Source organism: Callionymus lyra, chromosome 11, assembly GCF_982586985.1.
Source record: "Callionymus lyra chromosome 11, fCalLyr1.hap1.1, whole genome shotgun sequence".
Classification (NCBI taxonomy): domain Eukaryota; kingdom Metazoa; phylum Chordata; class Actinopteri; order Syngnathiformes; family Callionymidae; genus Callionymus; species Callionymus lyra.
This window is the reverse complement of record NC_141828.1, coordinates 22,070,118-22,089,471: the sequence shown is the minus strand read 5'-3', so window position 1 is coordinate 22,089,471 and position 19,354 is coordinate 22,070,118. Positions and strand designations below refer to the sequence as shown.

General features: G+C 38.0%; 1 protein-coding gene across 3 annotated transcripts in view; it reads left to right on the top strand.

Annotated features, from left to right (window-relative positions):
• The first annotated feature begins 2,532 nt into the window (after positions 1 to 2,532).
• mark1 (MAP/microtubule affinity-regulating kinase 1) overlaps positions 2,533 to 19,354 on the top strand; it is a 36,395-nt gene continuing 19,573 nt past the window's right edge. For 2 of the 3 annotated variants that reach the window (XM_087803015.1, XM_087803014.1), the window contains exons 1-3: positions 2,535 to 2,822; positions 8,874 to 9,074; positions 17,047 to 17,100. In XM_087803015.1, coding sequence (XP_087659141.1) covers positions 2,772 to 2,822; positions 8,874 to 9,074; positions 17,047 to 17,100 — 306 coding nt within the window. In that variant the 5' untranslated portion in view covers positions 2,535 to 2,771. Of the gene's footprint in view, positions 2,823 to 8,873; positions 9,075 to 17,046; positions 17,101 to 19,354 lie in introns of all 3 variants that reach the window. The other variant, XM_087803016.1, reaches the window with a different exon arrangement.

Sequence of the window (19,354 nt, the reverse complement as noted above, 5' to 3'; positions counted from 1 at the left end):
AAGTGTAAGAGGAAGTGGGTGTCAATTTTAATAGAAATGTCATTAATAAATTAATTAATAAAAGCATTGCATTTCCCTTTTAAAACCAGTGGAACATTTGTTGTAGCTTAGGGATTTTATAGCTGTCGAGATATTGTGTGCAAGTATTTTTCTTATTTTAATGAATGCATGTCCCTATATCGAATATTCTTGCTTCTCTCTTGTTTTAACGATACTGTTTAGCAGCCAAGACGATGAGTTACTGGTCTTTATTTCCTTTAGTTACAGTTTTTTTTTTAAGTTGCTAACAAGTGCTTACTCATACTTCAGACACCTTTTCTAAACTCTTAACACAGACACCCACCTACGAAACACAATTGGCCAAACGGTTAATGTTCTTCTTTTTAAAAAAAAAAACACAATTAGTTAAATCTATAATTACCAAAACACTGTAACTCTGTTACAAATGAAATTATTCTGTCAAAGAATAAAACGTGTTTTCACTTCATAAGGTACATGCTGTCAATCAAAGTGCAGTTGGTTTTAAAACACTGGCTATTACTGAATTAGTTGTTACATTTTTACATGTATATGCATACAACACATGAAATCCACTTTTTTTATAGTACATTTCTAAAATGATGTATTCTTTAATGCATATTACAGGCGGTATAGTATTCTTTCTACAATATGGTAGAACAAAAAAAGGGAACAAAATAAAAAGAAACAAGAGCGTTTTGAACAAACAAACGGTAAAAATCATAGATAAAAAAGGAGGGTACTTCAAAAAAAGAACAGAATTATTAATCTAATGAAGGAAGAGATGCATCAGTCTTGGGTGGAATTCAAACCATTTCATAACCTCCAACATGACATCTGTGAAGCAGTAATCCTGCAGTAGCAATAACATTGTTTGTCCATCAACTGTGGCCATTTTGCCAATAACATATTGTCCATGTCGACAACTTTTCCCCAGGTTTAATCCAACCTCATCTATAAATATATATATTCCTGAGGGAAACATAACAAACTGTACTGTATTACTGTGTGGGTTACCAAGGTTATCCTTGACTCTCTCATAGTTCCTCTCCAAGGGAAAGTGCACTTAGTGTGAATTATTGAATTCTTTGTTTATTATCTGAGATAGATGTTTTTGAACTGATATTGTTGCAGAAGCAGAGGTTTTTAAACTGTATCTGAAATGATGATGTTTATTATTTGCTGTTGTGGAATGATGTGTGTTAATATCCACAAATAATACAAAAACAATCCATAGTTTTGTTGGGAAGTATAGCTGTAGTCTGTTAACCATTGTGTTGCCCAACTCTATACTCTCCTCTCAATGTATCCTCCCTCACTCTTTTCTCCATCCCTCTGTCAGCAGGGGGCTGTAAAAACCGAGTCTGGTTCTGCTCAAGATTTCTGCTTTTTAAAATAAAGTTAAGTTTATATTATACGTTTTTGCCACTGTCACACTATGATTCACTCATAGTGCATTCGTTGGAGATTTACACCAACTTTGCTGTAATTGGTCAAGAATCAAGGTTTGTTACCCAGTGTCATAAATCCAGGAAGTCTCCACCTCTAAGGGACTCGTTGTATAAAAAAAGAAGGCTTGATAACAGCTGGCTGGAGGTTAGGTTAGGTAGAACTTTATTGATCCCTCAGGAGGTCTCCTTCGGGAAATTGTTGTTTTTTTTCCAATTAGACACAGCGATACAGCAATTATTCATAAAAATACAAATAAAAATAAGAACAAGAGGAGTGAAGCCATTATTTCTTCATAATGAACTCCACTCTCGTACCCTCTCGTTCGCTGAGATTATAGGGGGTGGAGTTGTCTGAACTTTATAAAGTAATACGTTTAAAACATGGTCATCATGAGGGACTTACTGCATCTTGGAGCAAAAAACTTCAACTTCACTTTAAACTGTAAAGTGTCTTCAGATAACCTTGTTTTGATTCAACACCTTTAATCACACTTTGTGTGAAAACGAGACAACTATGTAAACAGTTAAGAAAAATAATCTTAAGCACCGAATATAAGTGAACTATTTTTATGGGATATAATGGTTTAATCCGAGGTCTGTAAACTGTAGTACCGCTCGTACCCAGCAGGTGGGAGAGTCGCTCAGTTTCCGAGGATGACTCAGGCTTTGTCCAGGATCTAGGCCTGTGTGTGTGCGTGGACTTTTGTTTACCACAGTGTCTCGCAGTAGAATCTGTTGCTGCTAAAGTCAAACTCCACAAACCAACCACTAGATTAAGATCCACGATTTCATCCTGATCTCAAACGGGTTTTGTTGTGCGGCTCGAGACACTCCCTGCTCCTGGATCCGTCCTGGAAGAATCCACTGTTTTTTCTTGTGACTAGACGACAAAGAGAGAGAGAGAGAGAGAGAAAGAGAGAGAGAGAAAGAGAGAGAGATCCCTCCATCCTTCCTGGTGGGAGGTTTTTATAAGATGCGCAGATCCGTACGCTAGCGACGCGTCTCTACCGGCCTGCCCCCTTCCCTCTCTCCCTCTCTCTCTCTCTCTCTCTCCCTCTCTTTCTGTCTCTCTTTCCTCCTCTCTTGTCTGCCGCTATACCTGACGGGACGTGCCCTGCAGTGGACAGGGGGGACCAGGCGTGTCTGGCGAGAGGGGCCCTCGCTATGCTGCGGTAAAAAAGAGGTTGTTATTCTTCCAGGGGATGTAGCGAGACTGGAGGCTCGGACCGTGTCTCTGCTGCTCCGCCCCGCCGGCCCCCGCTGCACCGACCCAGCAGCGGCCCTGCCACAAGCACACACAAGATGTCGACCAGAACGCCATTGCCGACAGTCAACGAGCGGGACACGGAGAACGTGAGTGAGCCGACAGCCATAGACCCCGGATTGTGTTCCTTTTTTTTCCCCCTCCCTCCCGATCCATTTTGTTGTTAGTGTTGCAGGGAGACCCGGCCAATGACTAGCTCGCCTGTTCCTTCCCTCCCTCCCTCCCGTGGCTTTTATTCTCGTCACGGAGACTAGAATTACTCAGAATAAAAGGCGCAGTTTCTTCTTTTTTTTTTCTTCTTCTTCTGCAACATACTAAACAAACGCAGTGCGCCAGTGTCAGGAGAGGAAACCTCTCTCACACCCAGGGCTGTTTTCTAGTCGTCAATATTTGGGGGGGTTGAGGGTTGAGGGGGGGGGGGGGGTGTTGCCCTACTTTTCAATGCATCGCAATGTGACATCCATCACCTATTATAGGGGCCTCGTGGTGGATCATGGGAAGAGACACAGACGTGCATTCAACACAGAGGACTTAAACGCCACACGTGATGGAACCAGTATTACCAGACAGGTCTTGGAAAGAGTATTCCAGGGATATAAGTATCAGTTTCCTGTGATGAATATTGAGAAAGTTATGGATTATTAAAAACTGGTCAACCACCTTAATGCTTAGTCAATAGAGGTCAATATTTTAGGTGTGACCTTTTTGTTGAATCCCCCTTCAAAAGCTCATAACTTGCTTGATATATTTTCCCCACTGCAAAAATATTGGTTTCATTGTTAAAGGTCAACTAATGTGTTAATTTAAATAGATGTTGGACCTCTATTGTAATAACAGCAGTATGTGTCTGTTTGTACAAAACTCTTTTCATTGAAATATTTCACGAGAAAATGAACTTAAGCCCTGCAAACTTAAAAAAAAAGTTTCGATCTGGGAAGTATCCACCTCCAAGGGACTCGTTGTATAAACAAAGCGGGGCGTTATTAAAAGCTGGCTGGTTATTACGTTATTACGTCATAATGGACTCAACTCCCGTAACCTCTCATTCGCCCAGATTTTAGATAGAGTAGATCTTTATAAATTAAACATCTTTAAAACATGGTCATGATGAGAGACTAATATTAAGACTTCAAGATTTGAAACATGTGAGCAAGTGGGGAAAGTTTTTACATGAGTTGCCATTTTGAAAGATTGCTAAACAAATAGACTGAACAAAAGAGTTTCATTATGCAATAATGATGTTAGTAATGTTTAATCATTAATCAATTCATTAATGTTGAATTAGAAAAAATGACTCTCAAAATAGAAAAACCATATGAATATCCCAGATTGAACAAACATACCATAAGTTGTTTAAATATACCTTGGTGGAAACATAAAACATAGTTACGATGTCATTTTAGTTGATTAAACAGAAAAATCAGTTTGTGAATTGATCAATTTCAAAGATATTTGTCAGACTCGCAGATAAATGTATAACTTATAATTTAATGGGGATTCCAATGAACATTTTACTCACGCCAGATGTCTAGGAAAATGTTCTCATAGATTTGTGGTACTTGTAGTTATTCTAACTAAAAATGATGATATTCTTGATGAACTAGAAAATGTGTTCTACGTCATCAGTATTCTTGTTAGCGGTGACGAAAACAACGCAAACACGGTTGAACAGGCAGGACAGCGGTCGGGCTGTTATTCAGAACGCATTGATCGACCGCTGCCGATATCCAGGAAGCAGCAAATACACACATACCTAATGTTAGGGCTTGGTGGTGGTTCTGGTGAGCAGTCATGCGTTCACACACGGCACAAACAAACGAGCATCAACACACATTAATCACTGTGAAATCCTCTGACTTCGTGACTCATCCAGACACCCTCTGATAAAACAAGGATCGTTGATTGTTTTCCAGGAATCGTGCCCCCAACTAACGTCCCTTTATATTACGTTGCAGTACAAATGGCTCGCAGCACTCGCCTCCATTTGTCAGAACGCTGCAGTTCCTCTGCTAACTGAGTGTTGTCGTGGAGCAATAAGTTCTCTCTCTGACATCCTGATGAGAGTGTTGAGGACAGAAGGTATTGATTTAGGAACTTAAATTAGTGCGACCTACCGTGGTCTGCGTGTCCAGAAAGTCTTGGGTAGCACCACAGGATCACAGAGGCCAGGATGCAGCAGTTTAAGGAGAAACTAGTGAGGAGGTTAAACGGTGGAAACAGAAGGAGCAGAAATAGATTTTTAATGTGTCTTTAGAACACTTGACTATGAGCTCAGACCTCACCGAGTTAAATGTGTAAACTTGTGAGCCCGGATTGATGTTAGATATTTCTAATACAGGCAAAAGACATGTTTGTTACGTCTTGTCATGGCGATGTTATTGGCGGGTTCTTGCCAATGCCCGAACTTTATTATTTCAATTGGACTGCGAAATGGGACTAAACATAAAGACCGTTGTTGTTTCACAGCTGCACAAGATGCTGTTTGCAGCTCAGTCTGGACTCTGTCTTTTCCCCCTGACCCTTTAAGTGATGTGGACTAGATTGATCCTAATAACAAGTGACTTAAATTAACTTTCTTCAAGACCTTTGAGAATTACTTTAGAAGAAAACTTAAGATGTAGAAGTTCGATGTGTTCCTAGATATCTTTGTCCCCCTTATCTCACCCTAACTTTCATCATTCAGAATGTCCACTGTGAATGTCCACTCTTCTCCACTAGTCCAAACTGTGTCTCTCAACCTCTCTCTCATAAATGCTTATTTTTTTATGTAATTTTAGTTCCTCTGCTACTTCTTACACTGCTTCGTCTCTTCTTGTCGGCCTCTTCATCATGGCAGGTCTTGCTACGTTTCTGTTTTAATACTAATCGTCTTGTCTCAAAGACCATCCCTGCCTGTTGTCTCGGCTTGTTCCACCCTGCATGCGTTCTCTTCTTCACTGATGTTTTGGAAAATTTTGTGCAAATAAATGGCCATCAATCAGCAAGAGTTTAAATAGAGACTTTACCCAAAAATAAAGAATTTGATTGAAATATTTACGTACTACGATAATAACTGCTGTACTACTCAAACTGTTGCAGTGCCTTCTGGGACTTCGGATACATTATGGAACCCCTTTTATAATATCCCGGTTTAGTTAAAAAAAAAAGAAGTATATTATGATTAAGTTTGCCCGTTTCCATTTAGGGCCTTTGCTACTTCCATTAATTGCATCATGAAAAGACAAAAGCTTTCCTCAGAGAGAGGCAATCCAACATTCTGAAGAAGACTGTGGTCAGACAGGCGCATGGACTCGCTTGATGGCTATAAAAGTACTGACTCAGCAGTACTAGCCAGCCGTACCCGTCTCCATCGGACTCCAGCGTGCAGCCCGAGGGCCCACTATAAGTCCAACTGCATTGCATAACAGCTTATTACTGAGAGAGACAAGTGGCTTTCAGTGCAGCACAAGAAGAAGCTTCTATTTGGCTTTAATTTATGTGTCCATCTGTGTACATCTTCGGTATGTTGTTTGGATCAGCCGTTAAGTTAGCAGCATAAACTGTCCAGTTAAAGCTGGGAAAAAAACATTTTCCAGAGTTCCAAGCTAATTCTAGCACACCTGGGTGCCTTTAAAAACTAGCCAGGACAAGTCAAGACAAGAGTACTTTCCCTTCTGGGTGGACACGAAAGAAACCAACGCAAGAGTCACTTGACGAGTGGAAGGTACGCTCCAACTTGCTCACTCCTGAGGACCTTAGGAATTAACACTTTTTTTGGATTTCCTCTCACACCTACCCTTAACAAGGTATCTGTGGAAACTGCAATAGTTTGGAAATGAATAGCCGTAGCCGGAGGTACACAAAGCTATGGCTAAACCAAAAAGTGAAAGACTAATACTACATTGACTTCCTCGCTATGTTTTACCTCTTTTTTATATATATATAAAAAAATCAGATGTGATGCTGTGCAGTCCAAAATACTTTTTTTTAAATCATTTTTTATGACTGAAAATTGTATGTTTTACTGCAATGTACCTATGTTGGATCACTTATGAACAAGCTAGCTATGCTAAGCTTTAGCATAGCTCATGAAGCTAATAGATGGTAGCGTTGTATGAAAGGTGATCATCCTGTTATGAAAGTCAACTTTATTGTCAATTTGTAACAGACATACAAAGGAAACCGAGAAAATGTTTCTCACTATACCTCGGTAAGGAAGTGCAGTGCACAGGGACAACCCATAATAGAGTTAAACCGATTAAACAATCCACGAATAATAATACTTAAAAATTTAGGTGATAAATATAATGTAAAAATTCATGTGAATGTAAGTAGAAGTAGCAGTTTATATTACAAAAACAGTCAGTATTGTAATGTAATTATATTTAGTTCCAATGCTATTACAGTTTTAATACAGTGTAACTATAATTCCATTGTTCTGAATCTAGGATTAAAGATCCATCGAAAATAAATATCTTTATTCCTAAAGATGCTTCCAGCTAATTGCACAACACAAAAATGTGTAAACAAACTCACAAGACAAATATTTTTAAGGTGCAGCTAATTTTTTAAACGATTCGAACTATTCATTCTTGAGAATATGTCAGTCAAATGTTGTTGCTGTTGACACGTGAAGCTAGATTGCCTGATGGGATGTTCCGAACTCTCCGACACTCAAGCTGTCACACACAACAACGTCTTAAGCCTGCAGTCAAAACTACCAGCATGCAAACTTGCAGAAGTGATGCGTCCTGCAGAGTATAGCGTTTCCGTGGTGAAACAGTAGCAGGGTAGTCGTGGTAACCAAACCAGAGGCTTTATTCTCTCCCTGGGTGTGGTGCTCTGGAGCAGAGGATCATGGGATTTCTAACCTGGACTGACATCGGCAGCTGTTGCGGAGAAAGGCAATCAAACCGACAGAGGATGAGCGTGGATGATGCCAGAGTCGTACTGTCACCAGGCTGTGACTGATTCACCTTCACATGCAGAACCAGAGGGAGACGCTTTTTTATCTGACTCTGAAAAACGGTTTCATCCGCTGATAACTAGACTTTCTGCTGCAAATTCTGTTGGCATGATTCCAAATGCTCGAGGTGAATGAGAACGCTTCAGACTCGGATCTCATCACATGAAAGGAAACGTCTTCGGGTCATGAGGTTAAGGTGCCATACTTTGTGAAGAAGAAATAGTTTTGTTCCCATGAAATCCTGATCAGCCTTCTTCACTCATGTGCAAGTCCAACACAGTTGTCCCTTAGCTCTTTTGGCACACATATTTAGTTTTTATTGAGTACTTTATGAAATAACCAAACCAAGAATTAACATTTTATTCCTTGTGGATGCACAAATAAACAAAACCAACAACTATTATACACACAGAAACAGTGTTGATCAGCATTTAAGTTTATTAATAAACCGAATATGTCTTATAAATGTGATAATAATTAACAAAAACATTAAACTATTTTACATTCAAACTGTTCTGATGAGCATTTATATATATATATATATATATATACAGTATATACATAAATGATATCTTATAAATGTGTTAATAAATGAGACCCTTTAACTTATATACATTCCAACAGTGGGGACGTCCACCTTCAAGTATAAAAAAAAAAGTTTTTATATTGTCTTTGCCATTTCTGTTACTCTCTCTGCAGTATGTGACGTTGCGTTTACGTAATGTTAATTATTATAAACACGGACGTGTGTAGTGAAGCTTTTCTTTATATCAAATGATAACACGTGTGTTTGTTGTTAGTTTAACAAGTTATACAAACTGAAATTTACTCGCCTTTAACTCTTTAAACAAGTCAGGATGTCTTGCAAGTGCTTCCTTCTTTAGTTTCCGAACTTCACAAATAGGTTTGCAGGTTTTTGAGGGATAATATTTACTTCACATTCATCCTCCTAGAATCGAAAGTATTTCCATATGTGAATCCAACTGGCAGGTTTATCAATAAGATGAGGTGTCTTGTTTTCCCTCAAAATAGCAGAAGCCAATATATTCTTTGGCAGAAGTTCTTCTTTAGCGTTTACACGCCTCTACTGCCCACGTCGGTTCCGCCAAGAACTTGTATACTCGGTACTTGCGGTACCAAAACGAGCTGGCATTGTTTTATTGATGCTCATTTTAACCCGTTTTTCTCTTCACAGCACTCGTCAGTAGACGGCTTCGTTGAACCTCCAGTTCCTCCGACAAAGTCAGCAAGTCGCCACAGTCTGCCGCGATGTCGCAACTCTTTTACCTCGACAGAGGAGCAACCTCATATTGGCAACTACCGCCTCCTCAAGACCATTGGCAAGGGGAATTTTGCCAAGGTGAAGCTGGCACGACATGTGCTAACAGGACGAGAGGTAAGGAGTTGTTCTTGTTAATATCAGAGAGTAAGAAGTAGAAGTGTACGACGATGTGGTCTTGGATCGAAGCTCTTTTGTGAGGTGGTTTGTAATCCAAAGAAACACCAGAAAGTTGAAGGTATTCGATAAATGTATATATAAGCGGCACCAAACATATTTGTTTGATTAAATGTTATTAAAAAATGTTGCTTCATCTGACAACCTTGGTTAGTTAGTAGTTAGTTAGTAATTCATTTCACTTGTAAAGTAAGCAGAGTAGTTTAAATCATATAACTGCTTGCTTCACATTTGTCTTTGTGCATTTGTAGTGTGCAAAATATAAATTCACTTAATGGTTGTAGACAAGTCTGATAATAAACCTCTAATGTGTGTACGATAAGGGTTCCAATAGGGATGCACTGATCTGATACTGGTGTAGGGTATCCGTCCTATCCAGCCTCTCAAAGTCGAATCGTGGAAATAGGTTTGATCCCCGGTGCCGATCTATAAATGTATGTTAGCACTGACGTCACACAACGTGATTCAACATCACCATCTTACTTAGGCATCTAAATTATTTATTTTGTCCCATGGGGATGTCTGTCTCCACCTACAAAGAAAACTTATGTGCACAATGGACAAATAAGCAGGGCCTGCAGTTCAGCTATGGCTGCAGGGATCAGACTTTTCCCAATGGAGCCCTCCTGAACATAATAGTCCTGTACCTGCGCCCTAAGGGTAGAGGAATGAGAAATTGATTTAGTGGTTGAGTAATGTCTTGAACAAAGGAGATTGCTAGACGAGTGATGGGCTTTTTGTTGAGATCAGGAGAGGCCGTTTTATTTAGCAGCTGCTCCAGTGATGCGAGTGAGTTTGGTCCTGTTGGTGACAGAAAGCATATTAAAGAAACTGGTGTAACGGTCCAGAAGGATGACTTCAATGAAGCTTTGGAAGAGTAACAACCGAGGTGTGTTGAAACATGTACTGTAGTCTTAACAGTTTAGGGATATTGTAGGTAAAGAAAGACCGTCACGATCTGAGAGTTAAAATCTTAACTTTTAATACTGGAGATTATTGCTGTTAGCAGCTGCGGCTTCAGCTGTGACTTCAGTATTAACCTATAAATACATTGCATGGATCGTATCCATGGATCTAATCTTTTTTGTCAATATTCAATCCAACTTTTAGATATTAACATCGCTACACCAACTATATCGCTAGAGATCACAGCTCATTCTGTATGTAAACTGAAGCACTCACAAACATCACTTTTGTACCCACCGTTCCAGCAAATCACAAACCTTCATTGATGTTGATTGACAGCTGATGCTAGCTAGCTAATGACAAACACCTGGAAGCGGGCACAAGGGACACATACTGAGAAGAGTATTTCACTGATTTTGTGGATAGGAGAATCATTGTGTTCATAATATGGAGATATATTTCAGAAATGACTAGAGCGAGGTGTTGTGCAGGTTGTTCTTTGCGTAAATCAAAGAGAAGTAACTCGGCACATCGTACTTGTTCGTCACCTTAGTGAACAACATTACGTTAAGAGTGTTTTTATGAGGGAGAGGCCGGCATGTTCTCAGTCATCCCAGTTGAAGCCCAAGAATAGATTAATTGCTGATATGATCAGTGACGCCATATGAGCCGATGACCACCAGACACAAAGATATTACAGATGCTATCGGTACAATGTTTCTAAAGATGTTATACTATGACAAATTCACTGTTGTTCCTCTTCCAACTAGTTGTAGTATAAAAGAACTGTCCTTTTTTTTCTTTCTTTTTAAAGCAAAGCTGACTAACGTATTTTCTGCACTATAAAGCGCACTTAAAAGCCTTAAAATTTCTCAAAAAACCTTATAATCAGGGGCGACTTATATATGAATATTACCTGGTGGGTGACTTGTTTACAAACACTTTCATGACTCTGCGCCGACTGAGCCGACACGCCGTTTGCGGGATTACGTCATTGCGTCGATGCACGGTACATCATGGCGGACGTCTATGGAGTAAGATTACTGCCACCGTTTTGACGAGTGTGTCTTGGTTGTTGTACACTCAAAACATTTTCTTTGCGCAACATCACTCTGCTGCGCACTCAACCAGTCATACACATGCGTTCAACATGTCATACACGCGCTCAACTTTACTGCTGCTTGCTCAACATTTTTCTGCTCACAACACCAGTCTCGTGCGCTGATGCTTGAAACCTTTTAAACATCGTTACAATGGGATTGAACGGAGTTGTCAGAATGCTTAATAAAGTTTGACTTTATCTTACTGTTTTGTTGACATTCCCTTTAGCACAGCTTTATCTAGTGGATGCATAACGCAACCCCAGTCAAACGTTCGAACCTTTTATTCTATGCGCCTTATAATCTTGTACGCCCTATTTATGAAAACGGTTCTAAAATAGGCCATTCATTGAAGGTGCACCTTATAATCCGGTGTGCCTAATATTGCGGAAAATACGGTACTTTTTATTTTTTGTCAGAATTTGCTAATGTTTATTACTGACTGTGAGTTATATGAAATTAAGCAGCGCTTTCTACATCCTCATCTATAATAATGTTTTTATTTTTCGGAAATGTATCCAGTCTTATCTTTTTCCATATCGGTTCCATAACAGTCGGATCGGTGCAACACTAGTTTCCAAAAGTATGCTGTTTAAATTCACGAAAGATGAACAATTTCCTGGACCAAACAACTATCATACTTCATGTAGCTGTGTCAATTCATATTACATGAATCACATCTGAGTCAGTCAATAGACATCAGGTCACTGGTCCATGTAGTTGTGTTGTCAGTTCAATTACTGCTGTCCCAATAAATATAAGAATTTTCCTCGTTTGAATTCCTGACCGCAGTGGTTCTACATAAATAGAAATTATTTGTTAAAAAAGTAGCATTTCTATCATCAATATCTTTGTAAGTTTTGCATTCGGACCTTGAAAAGGTGCCTTGAACTCAAACTTGAAGTTGTTTGAAATAGAAACATGAACAGTGATGTTTTAAATAAAGTATAATGTCGTCTTAGAAAGCAAATATAAAGAGGTAGTGCACTCTCTGTTGGATATTTCACTTTGCTCTCCTTGAAAGAGGAGAGTTTAAGTGTCAAAATACATCAAAAGTGTTGGAAAACAGCATAAAGTTGTTTCCAGGCAAAGTGTTTTCGTGTCAATTGTAGTAATAGCCGATTTTACTTTTCAGACGTTGAAATCGCAAATTAAATTGCAAGTCATCCGACGACGCAGAAACATTTAAGCGACCTCTTTTGTAAAACGCCTTGAAAGAAGACGTAACTAATGGATCTGGTTTCTGCTCTCAAAAAGAAAGTGTGAAGTGCAGGGATAATCTTGCAGGTTATCTCTTCTGGGAGATAAATGTTCCACCACGTAAACTTATATTTGGTCATATTTTTGAAGGTCTGTATTCTAGCACTGCATTACCATTCTGAAGAAGTGAAACATGCATTTATTTGCAGTGTCTCTTCTCACTTAGTGTCTTAAGTGTAGTGAGCTGCCAGAGTGATAGATTCCCTGCTATGGTGTGCCTGTAATTAAATCTCCTCCCGCCCCGAGGAGACAACAATGACCTGCAATTTGTTTGCCATTATTCCATCACCGGCAGCCATCGCACTACTCTCAGACCTCAGGAATTCTTTAAGTTTCAGGACTCTGGTCATGCTTAAAGTATTAGCTCTCCTGATTGATGTCCGAGGGTGAAACTGTTCTCGAAGATGGAAAAGCTGATCGATTGATCTTACCAGCATCTTTTATCGCTGATGTGCAAAAGGGCGTGTTGGCTGTGCTGCAGTGGGTGTGTCGAAGAAGGTCAGGATCTGCTCGGTGTGCCCGAGTGTTTCTGCGAGCTCATCGAAATGCAAAGGCATGAAGTGAGAGAACAGGTGGAAAGTACAAGCCAACCCAAACTGTTATTTTCACCATGTCGCTCCAGGAGCGCAAATTTGGATGCTTATCGACTCAAAAACAACCAAGATTCTTTCATAGAACGTTGAATAGTTTGCTAACAAGCTAACTACAGGGTCACTGTTATCTTGACATCAGCTTTTTAATAATTTGAGAAAAGGACTTTTGTCTTATCTCACAAAGCCAGAGATGATGAGATGATTTCTGGAAGTTATGGCCTAAATAACCTTAAAACCGATTTCAGACGAGGGACAACTATTAAGTCATAAAAAATGGTCATAATGAGGGACTATTTGAATCTTGGAAAGGAAGACTTCAACATCTGAAACATGTGAGTCAGGAGAGTTGGATTTTCACATTAGTTGCCCTTAAAAAATAGTTTTTTAGACCTTTTGTTTAAAAACAATGAATAGAAAAATAGTTGCACTTTTATGTAATTTATTCTGTTAAAACCGAGGTTTGAATCTAAAAAAGTAATGTGGGTGGTAGAGTTGACTGACAAGGGAGGCTGTACAAGAAGAAAAGCCCATATAGAACACTGTGAATACAGGCGCAACCTTGTATTACCGCACAAACAGCAGAGGAATATTTGTATTGTAAGAGAAAATGCTTCCCACTCTTGTACTTATAATATGCTATTTCCAGTCACATGTGTGCGCATAAGTACGCCTTGAGAGTTCACAAATGTTCTGCTGAAGTGTTGTTTGAGCAGGCTTAAGGCTAGACGGAGCTGATAGAGCGATTCTTTCTCATTGCAGGGAAACTCAATACTGTCTTCATTCATGTAGCGTTTTTTTTGGTTTTCTACATGGTCACGAGCAGTATTGACAAAGGCCTCTGGTGACATATTTGCCTGAGAAAATCTCTGACTTTGAGAAGAACAACTTTGGCTGAATTGTTCAGTTACATTCAGGGTCATCACAGGGTCTTCAGGCGAATGATTCGTAAACCATCTCAAAGTCAGTAAACGCACATGGCTGATGTATCATATTCATATCGGAAACCAATATTGGACAAAAGGACAATAGAGTGCTGATGTCGACTGGCAATGACATCATACGATGCAATCATATTAGCTACAGTACAACTTAATCCAATTGCTACTTACTTGAATTGCTTCCTCTGATATATATGTGTATCAGAAAATCTTATTTATTTCTGAAATCATTCATTCCTACCTATAAACTCTCGGTAAGGCCCTTCAGCCTTATATTGGACTGTTAGTGCAGAGTGACCAATTTCATGTTAAACAAATCTATAGTATTCCTTCTGCTAACATTTATATACCTGTGATTTGTTGTTTCAACTGTAGCACAAGTTTTTGCACCTGTACTTTGCAACACCTTTTCTTCACTTAAATCGGTCAATAAGGATGATTGGTACACGTTGCTTATGTAGGAATTATAAGTAAAAGTATGGCAATTTCAAAAAACCTATTTTTTTTTTTTTGAAGTTAAAACCTTTCTTAGAAGTAAAACTATAAAGTAAAATTATATATATTAGTTTAAATGTATAGCTGTGCTGTATTGAAACTTGATTGTTTCTAATTTAGCACTTTCCAAACGTTAAAAATAATAGACCGTAAATTACGCATGAATTCGCTTAATCACTCTTGTCAACCAGACATACAAATACATCATCAACAACTACAAAACAAATGATTATGTTAAAAACACTGGAAACATTCTTGCTAAGCTTAGGCAGAGAATCAATGTGTTTCTCTCAAAGGTAGTTATGGAACTGTATTTACAGACTTTGCAGGGATGAATCAATGTGTCAGTAATTATTAACATGATGTATACAATGAATCCCCAGATAATAAGTCACTCCTGGTCGATTTTATTTATCGATGTAGATATACAGGTTATTGGCTTAGGAAATAAAACAAAATGACACTCCTTTTACTATAAAGAAATTCAATAGTTGGCACCAAGTGAATTTTGAAAACATTTATTAGTGAACTGACGACCTTCTAATTGTAACTACTAAATATATCATTTTAATCTGGTACCTGACCACACCAGACAGGAGGTAATACCCTTGATTCCAAAAAAAAAAAGACAGAGATCCCTCTGTGTGTGTCAATTGTTTTCGTTAAATGATGATAGCAACAATTTGACCAAGATGATAACACATCATCTAACTGTATTTCATACTATAATACTTACCAAACGGGTTTCATTGGTAATAATTCTTCTTTTTTCTAAATGCATCAAGGTACTGGACAAGGCTGCTCAATATCTCATTTACTGTTCGTTCTTGTCATTGAGTTCGGGGACATTCAGAGATTGTGATCATAAGGTCTTTCTCTATGCAGACATCGTGTTGCTTCTCACCTCTGTCCCCTTAAAAATCATACCTTAACTGCTTACAGCAATCAACCCTTGTTTTTATCTCAGGGTCAAGGTGACCCAAAGGCCCGGAAAAAAACCCTTACCCAGTGACAACACAAGGGATACCACACACACACACATTTGTTTTCGGACCTTCGGGTCACCTTGACCCAGAGATAAAACATGAGTTAATAAACTTGACAAAATATATGGATATAGCGTAGTTGTATCCATTTACCTTATAATCAAGTCTTACAGTATTTATTTTTTAAATTATTAAATATACTGCATATTTAAATATTTGGGCGTCTGAATAACATCTGCATCTAGAGACCTTTGCACCTCTATATTCTATCTCTTACAGTAAATAAATATGATCTAGAAAGTTTGAAATCCTACTCTCATTGGAAGAGAGGATAAACACTGTCAAATAAAAATACTGCCTTATTTATTTCAATGTCTACCTATTTTTTTTTAAACATTCCTTCAAAATGTAGTGGTTAAAACCTTTAACTTCTCTTTGTCGTTCAGTTTCATTTAATGTTTTTTTATGTACAAAACTTCCACTGTCAAACCTTTTATCTAGATGTTCCTCTAACCTGGTAACTAATAAAGCCTTTTAAATCTGGATACAGGTCTTTTAAGATCAATGGTTTGTTTATTCTCCTGTTATAAAAAAAGAAAAAGATCACAACTTGATCTTCTGGGGTCCATTTTGAAAAAGGCTCCAGGAAAAGTATACTCCCTTGTCAGCACACATGATACACAACCCCTCTGTGATCTCAGAAACAGATGGCAAAACAACCTTTATTATTATATTTACGGACATAATGTGGCGGCATATTCTAGAAAATATACACGCTTGATCAATTTGTTTAAGGCATGTAGGGATTCAATTTATTGGCTGTCCATCGATTACACTGATCTAAAGTTAATTTTAAAATAATCTTTATACATACAACCTTCTGCTTCACCATATTTAGGTGTCTCACTATACCTTCATTTAAACAATTATTTAAAAAGATTGTAGCTTTCAGCGCATTTCTAGCAGGGTTTCTTGTATTATTTCAATGGAAAGCTTCACTCTCCAACTTAGAAACGGTTGTTAAATGATCTAATCATACACATTCCTTCAGAGAAGATTCAATCAAGAGGAAAAGAAAAAGGAAAGAGGAAAGAAAAAGCGCATTTTCTAAGATATTGAGACCAATATATGTTTCTTATTTTCATTACTTTGTGCATTGACGTGTTCTGATTGTGTTTGGCTACGGATGGTTTCATTTTTTACAATTTAATTATTTAAGCAACTTTTTTCGAGTAATTTTTTCATCTTATCTCTTCATATAGTGAAGCATCTGTGTGTATTTGCTGATTTTACGAATATGGGGACAAAACTGAACTTTAAAGTAAAATTTCAGTATGAACTGGTAATGAAATGTAAAAAAAAAAAGTAAAGTACATTTTTAAACAGTCGTCGCTTGTCTTAATGTAAGAGCTAGAAGTTGTTGACTTAAGGAAATGTTTTGAAAATGTCCGGCTGGTTTTAAAGAAATAACTAAGTAATGTGTACTGCTCAGTACATAGAGTCCACGGTCCATTTAAACAACACATTAGTTGATCTTTAATTGGAAGCTTTAAATAATTGAGCACTGTATCAACAAAAATAATTGCCGTCTGTTGCATCCAGTCTTCATCTGCTTCTCTCTTTTGCGTCGACAGGTTGCAGTGAAGATCATTGATAAGACACAGCTGAATCCCACCAGTCTGCAGAAGGTGAGTCATTCCCCTGGTGCTCCTCATCATCTACATCAGCTGCTGTGTCTTTGGGCGTCTTGAACTTAAAGACGTGATGATATGCATTATGTTATCAGATGTAGTCAGGAGAGACCACAAGGCTTATTTAATCCCACTCTATTGGTTTGTGGTAAGCAGCTGCTAAAAATATAGCTGCCTGTCTAACACTCATAACCAATTACAACAGAGCCGACAGTTTCTCCTTTAAGTCTCTCAATCTGCTCCACCGGCAGATTAAACCTTCTCATCTGCACTCACACATATATGTTGGTAGATTGTTGTGGTAGCATAAACTTCTACAGTGTGTAACTATACTTTATTTCACCCTCGCTGAGAGACTGTACATTTCATCACAGTTCAAATAAGTCTAAATATTGAACTACTTTTATTTGACAAACTAATAGAAAGTACTAAATCAATATTTTCACTATGTATGTATATTGGCAAGAATCTATGATACGCAATGACACGATATATTTCATGAGAATGTGATACTGTAGGAACAAGGATATATTTGTAGTATTGTCGAGTACATGACTCTTTTGGTACAGAATTTACAGACCAAATGATTCTTGATGAAGTCGTAACTGCTTTAATTGGTTTTGAAACCAAAATATGACCAAACACCAGCTTTAAAAGCTGCTGGAGTCGCTGTATCCTCTCGTCCTAAGTCATCGCTGGGATCTCGAGCGATTTCAATGTTTAACTAACCTGCGTAAGACATAATGACTGCTGCCATCTAGTGGCTGAAAGTTTTATCTTAACAGAAAAATGAAAAAGGCGTGAATATTTGCATGTTAATTCTAAAAAATAGAATTGTAAAATTTTACAAACACATAATTGAACTATAAACCATAACAAAATGGTGGTACCACATAAAATATGATTTGCAAGATAAAAATTAAAGGAACTAGACAATTTTATAATATAATAATTTATAATATTGCAATTTATCAGAAGCAGAGACTAACAGAAAGTCTTGTTGTATATCAAGTGCTACTCTTCCTTGAGTAACTTCTCACAGTCCTCAGATGTAAAAACAATGTTCAAGACCTTCAGGTTCAACTGTAAGACATTAACTACAAATGCGAGGTCACAGAGTTTAAGTGTTACACATGAATGAAGTGCATGCAGCAGACTAACAGGACCAGACTCCATCTTTTATATGCCAGGAACAGCAAATGTCTTCCTGACACAGCATTTATTTTTCAGCTACAACTCAATGACGGTGACATTTCTGTGACTGCGACATGACTCTAAATCCCTGACTTGTCTGCAAAATAATCAAATTTTCACCTTGAACACTCATCTTTATTGAAGTGTTGGTTTGGACTTTTTTACCTATCGAATCATGTTTGTTCCAATCGTGTTCATGTCAGAGAAGCCCCTTCATATTTTTTTAAATCCACTTTTATTCCCTGGTTTTTAACTTTGCATGAGATACTGTAGCGGTTTTTAGTGCCTTTTACTAGTTTTATTTGCTATTATTGTATAACCCTAGTGTTTTAACTGTTTTTTATCTTGTCCTTTATTTTTGTACAGCACTTTGTGCCAACTGCTGTTGTTTTAAAGTGCTATATAAATAAAGCTGAGTTCAGTTTAGATATTTCAAGTTCATGTTGTAAAATTGTTATTATTCTTATTATTTGGACCTGTTTATATCTATACCTGTTTTAATCTTTAAATGTCTATCAAAGATGATATGATAGATTTTATATTGGAAAATACATATTTATCAGTTGTTTTCTTTCATTGTTATTGGTATTTTCATTCTAGTTACTTTATATACCAGTATATAATTACACAGCTTGTATTTATTGTCATGATGCAAAACACTGTGTTGTCAGACTACTGAGAATGCTTGTAATTACTGAAAGTAAAATGAGATTTAAGTAAGCGGTCTGAGCTCTGTGTTCCTCTGCTCATCCCATCAGTGTGAGATGCGTTTCATTGTGTGCGCTCTTTTGTCATGAGTGTTCTCATCTGTCTGCTGGCAGCAGGATAATGATTATTTGTGTGGCCACTGTGACGCTGTGCAGCTACAATAGACGGAATAAAAGAAATCCACTTTGACTTTACCAGGTCACGAGTGTTTACGTGGCCCGCGGGTCAGTCTCTCTGCTGTCAGTGTGGACATGTGAGCCCGTGGACCAATCCGGTCGCTGTGATCAATTATTCAGTGTGTCTTTTAGATGTCTGCGAATCTAGGAGGGACGCCGTTTAAAAATATATA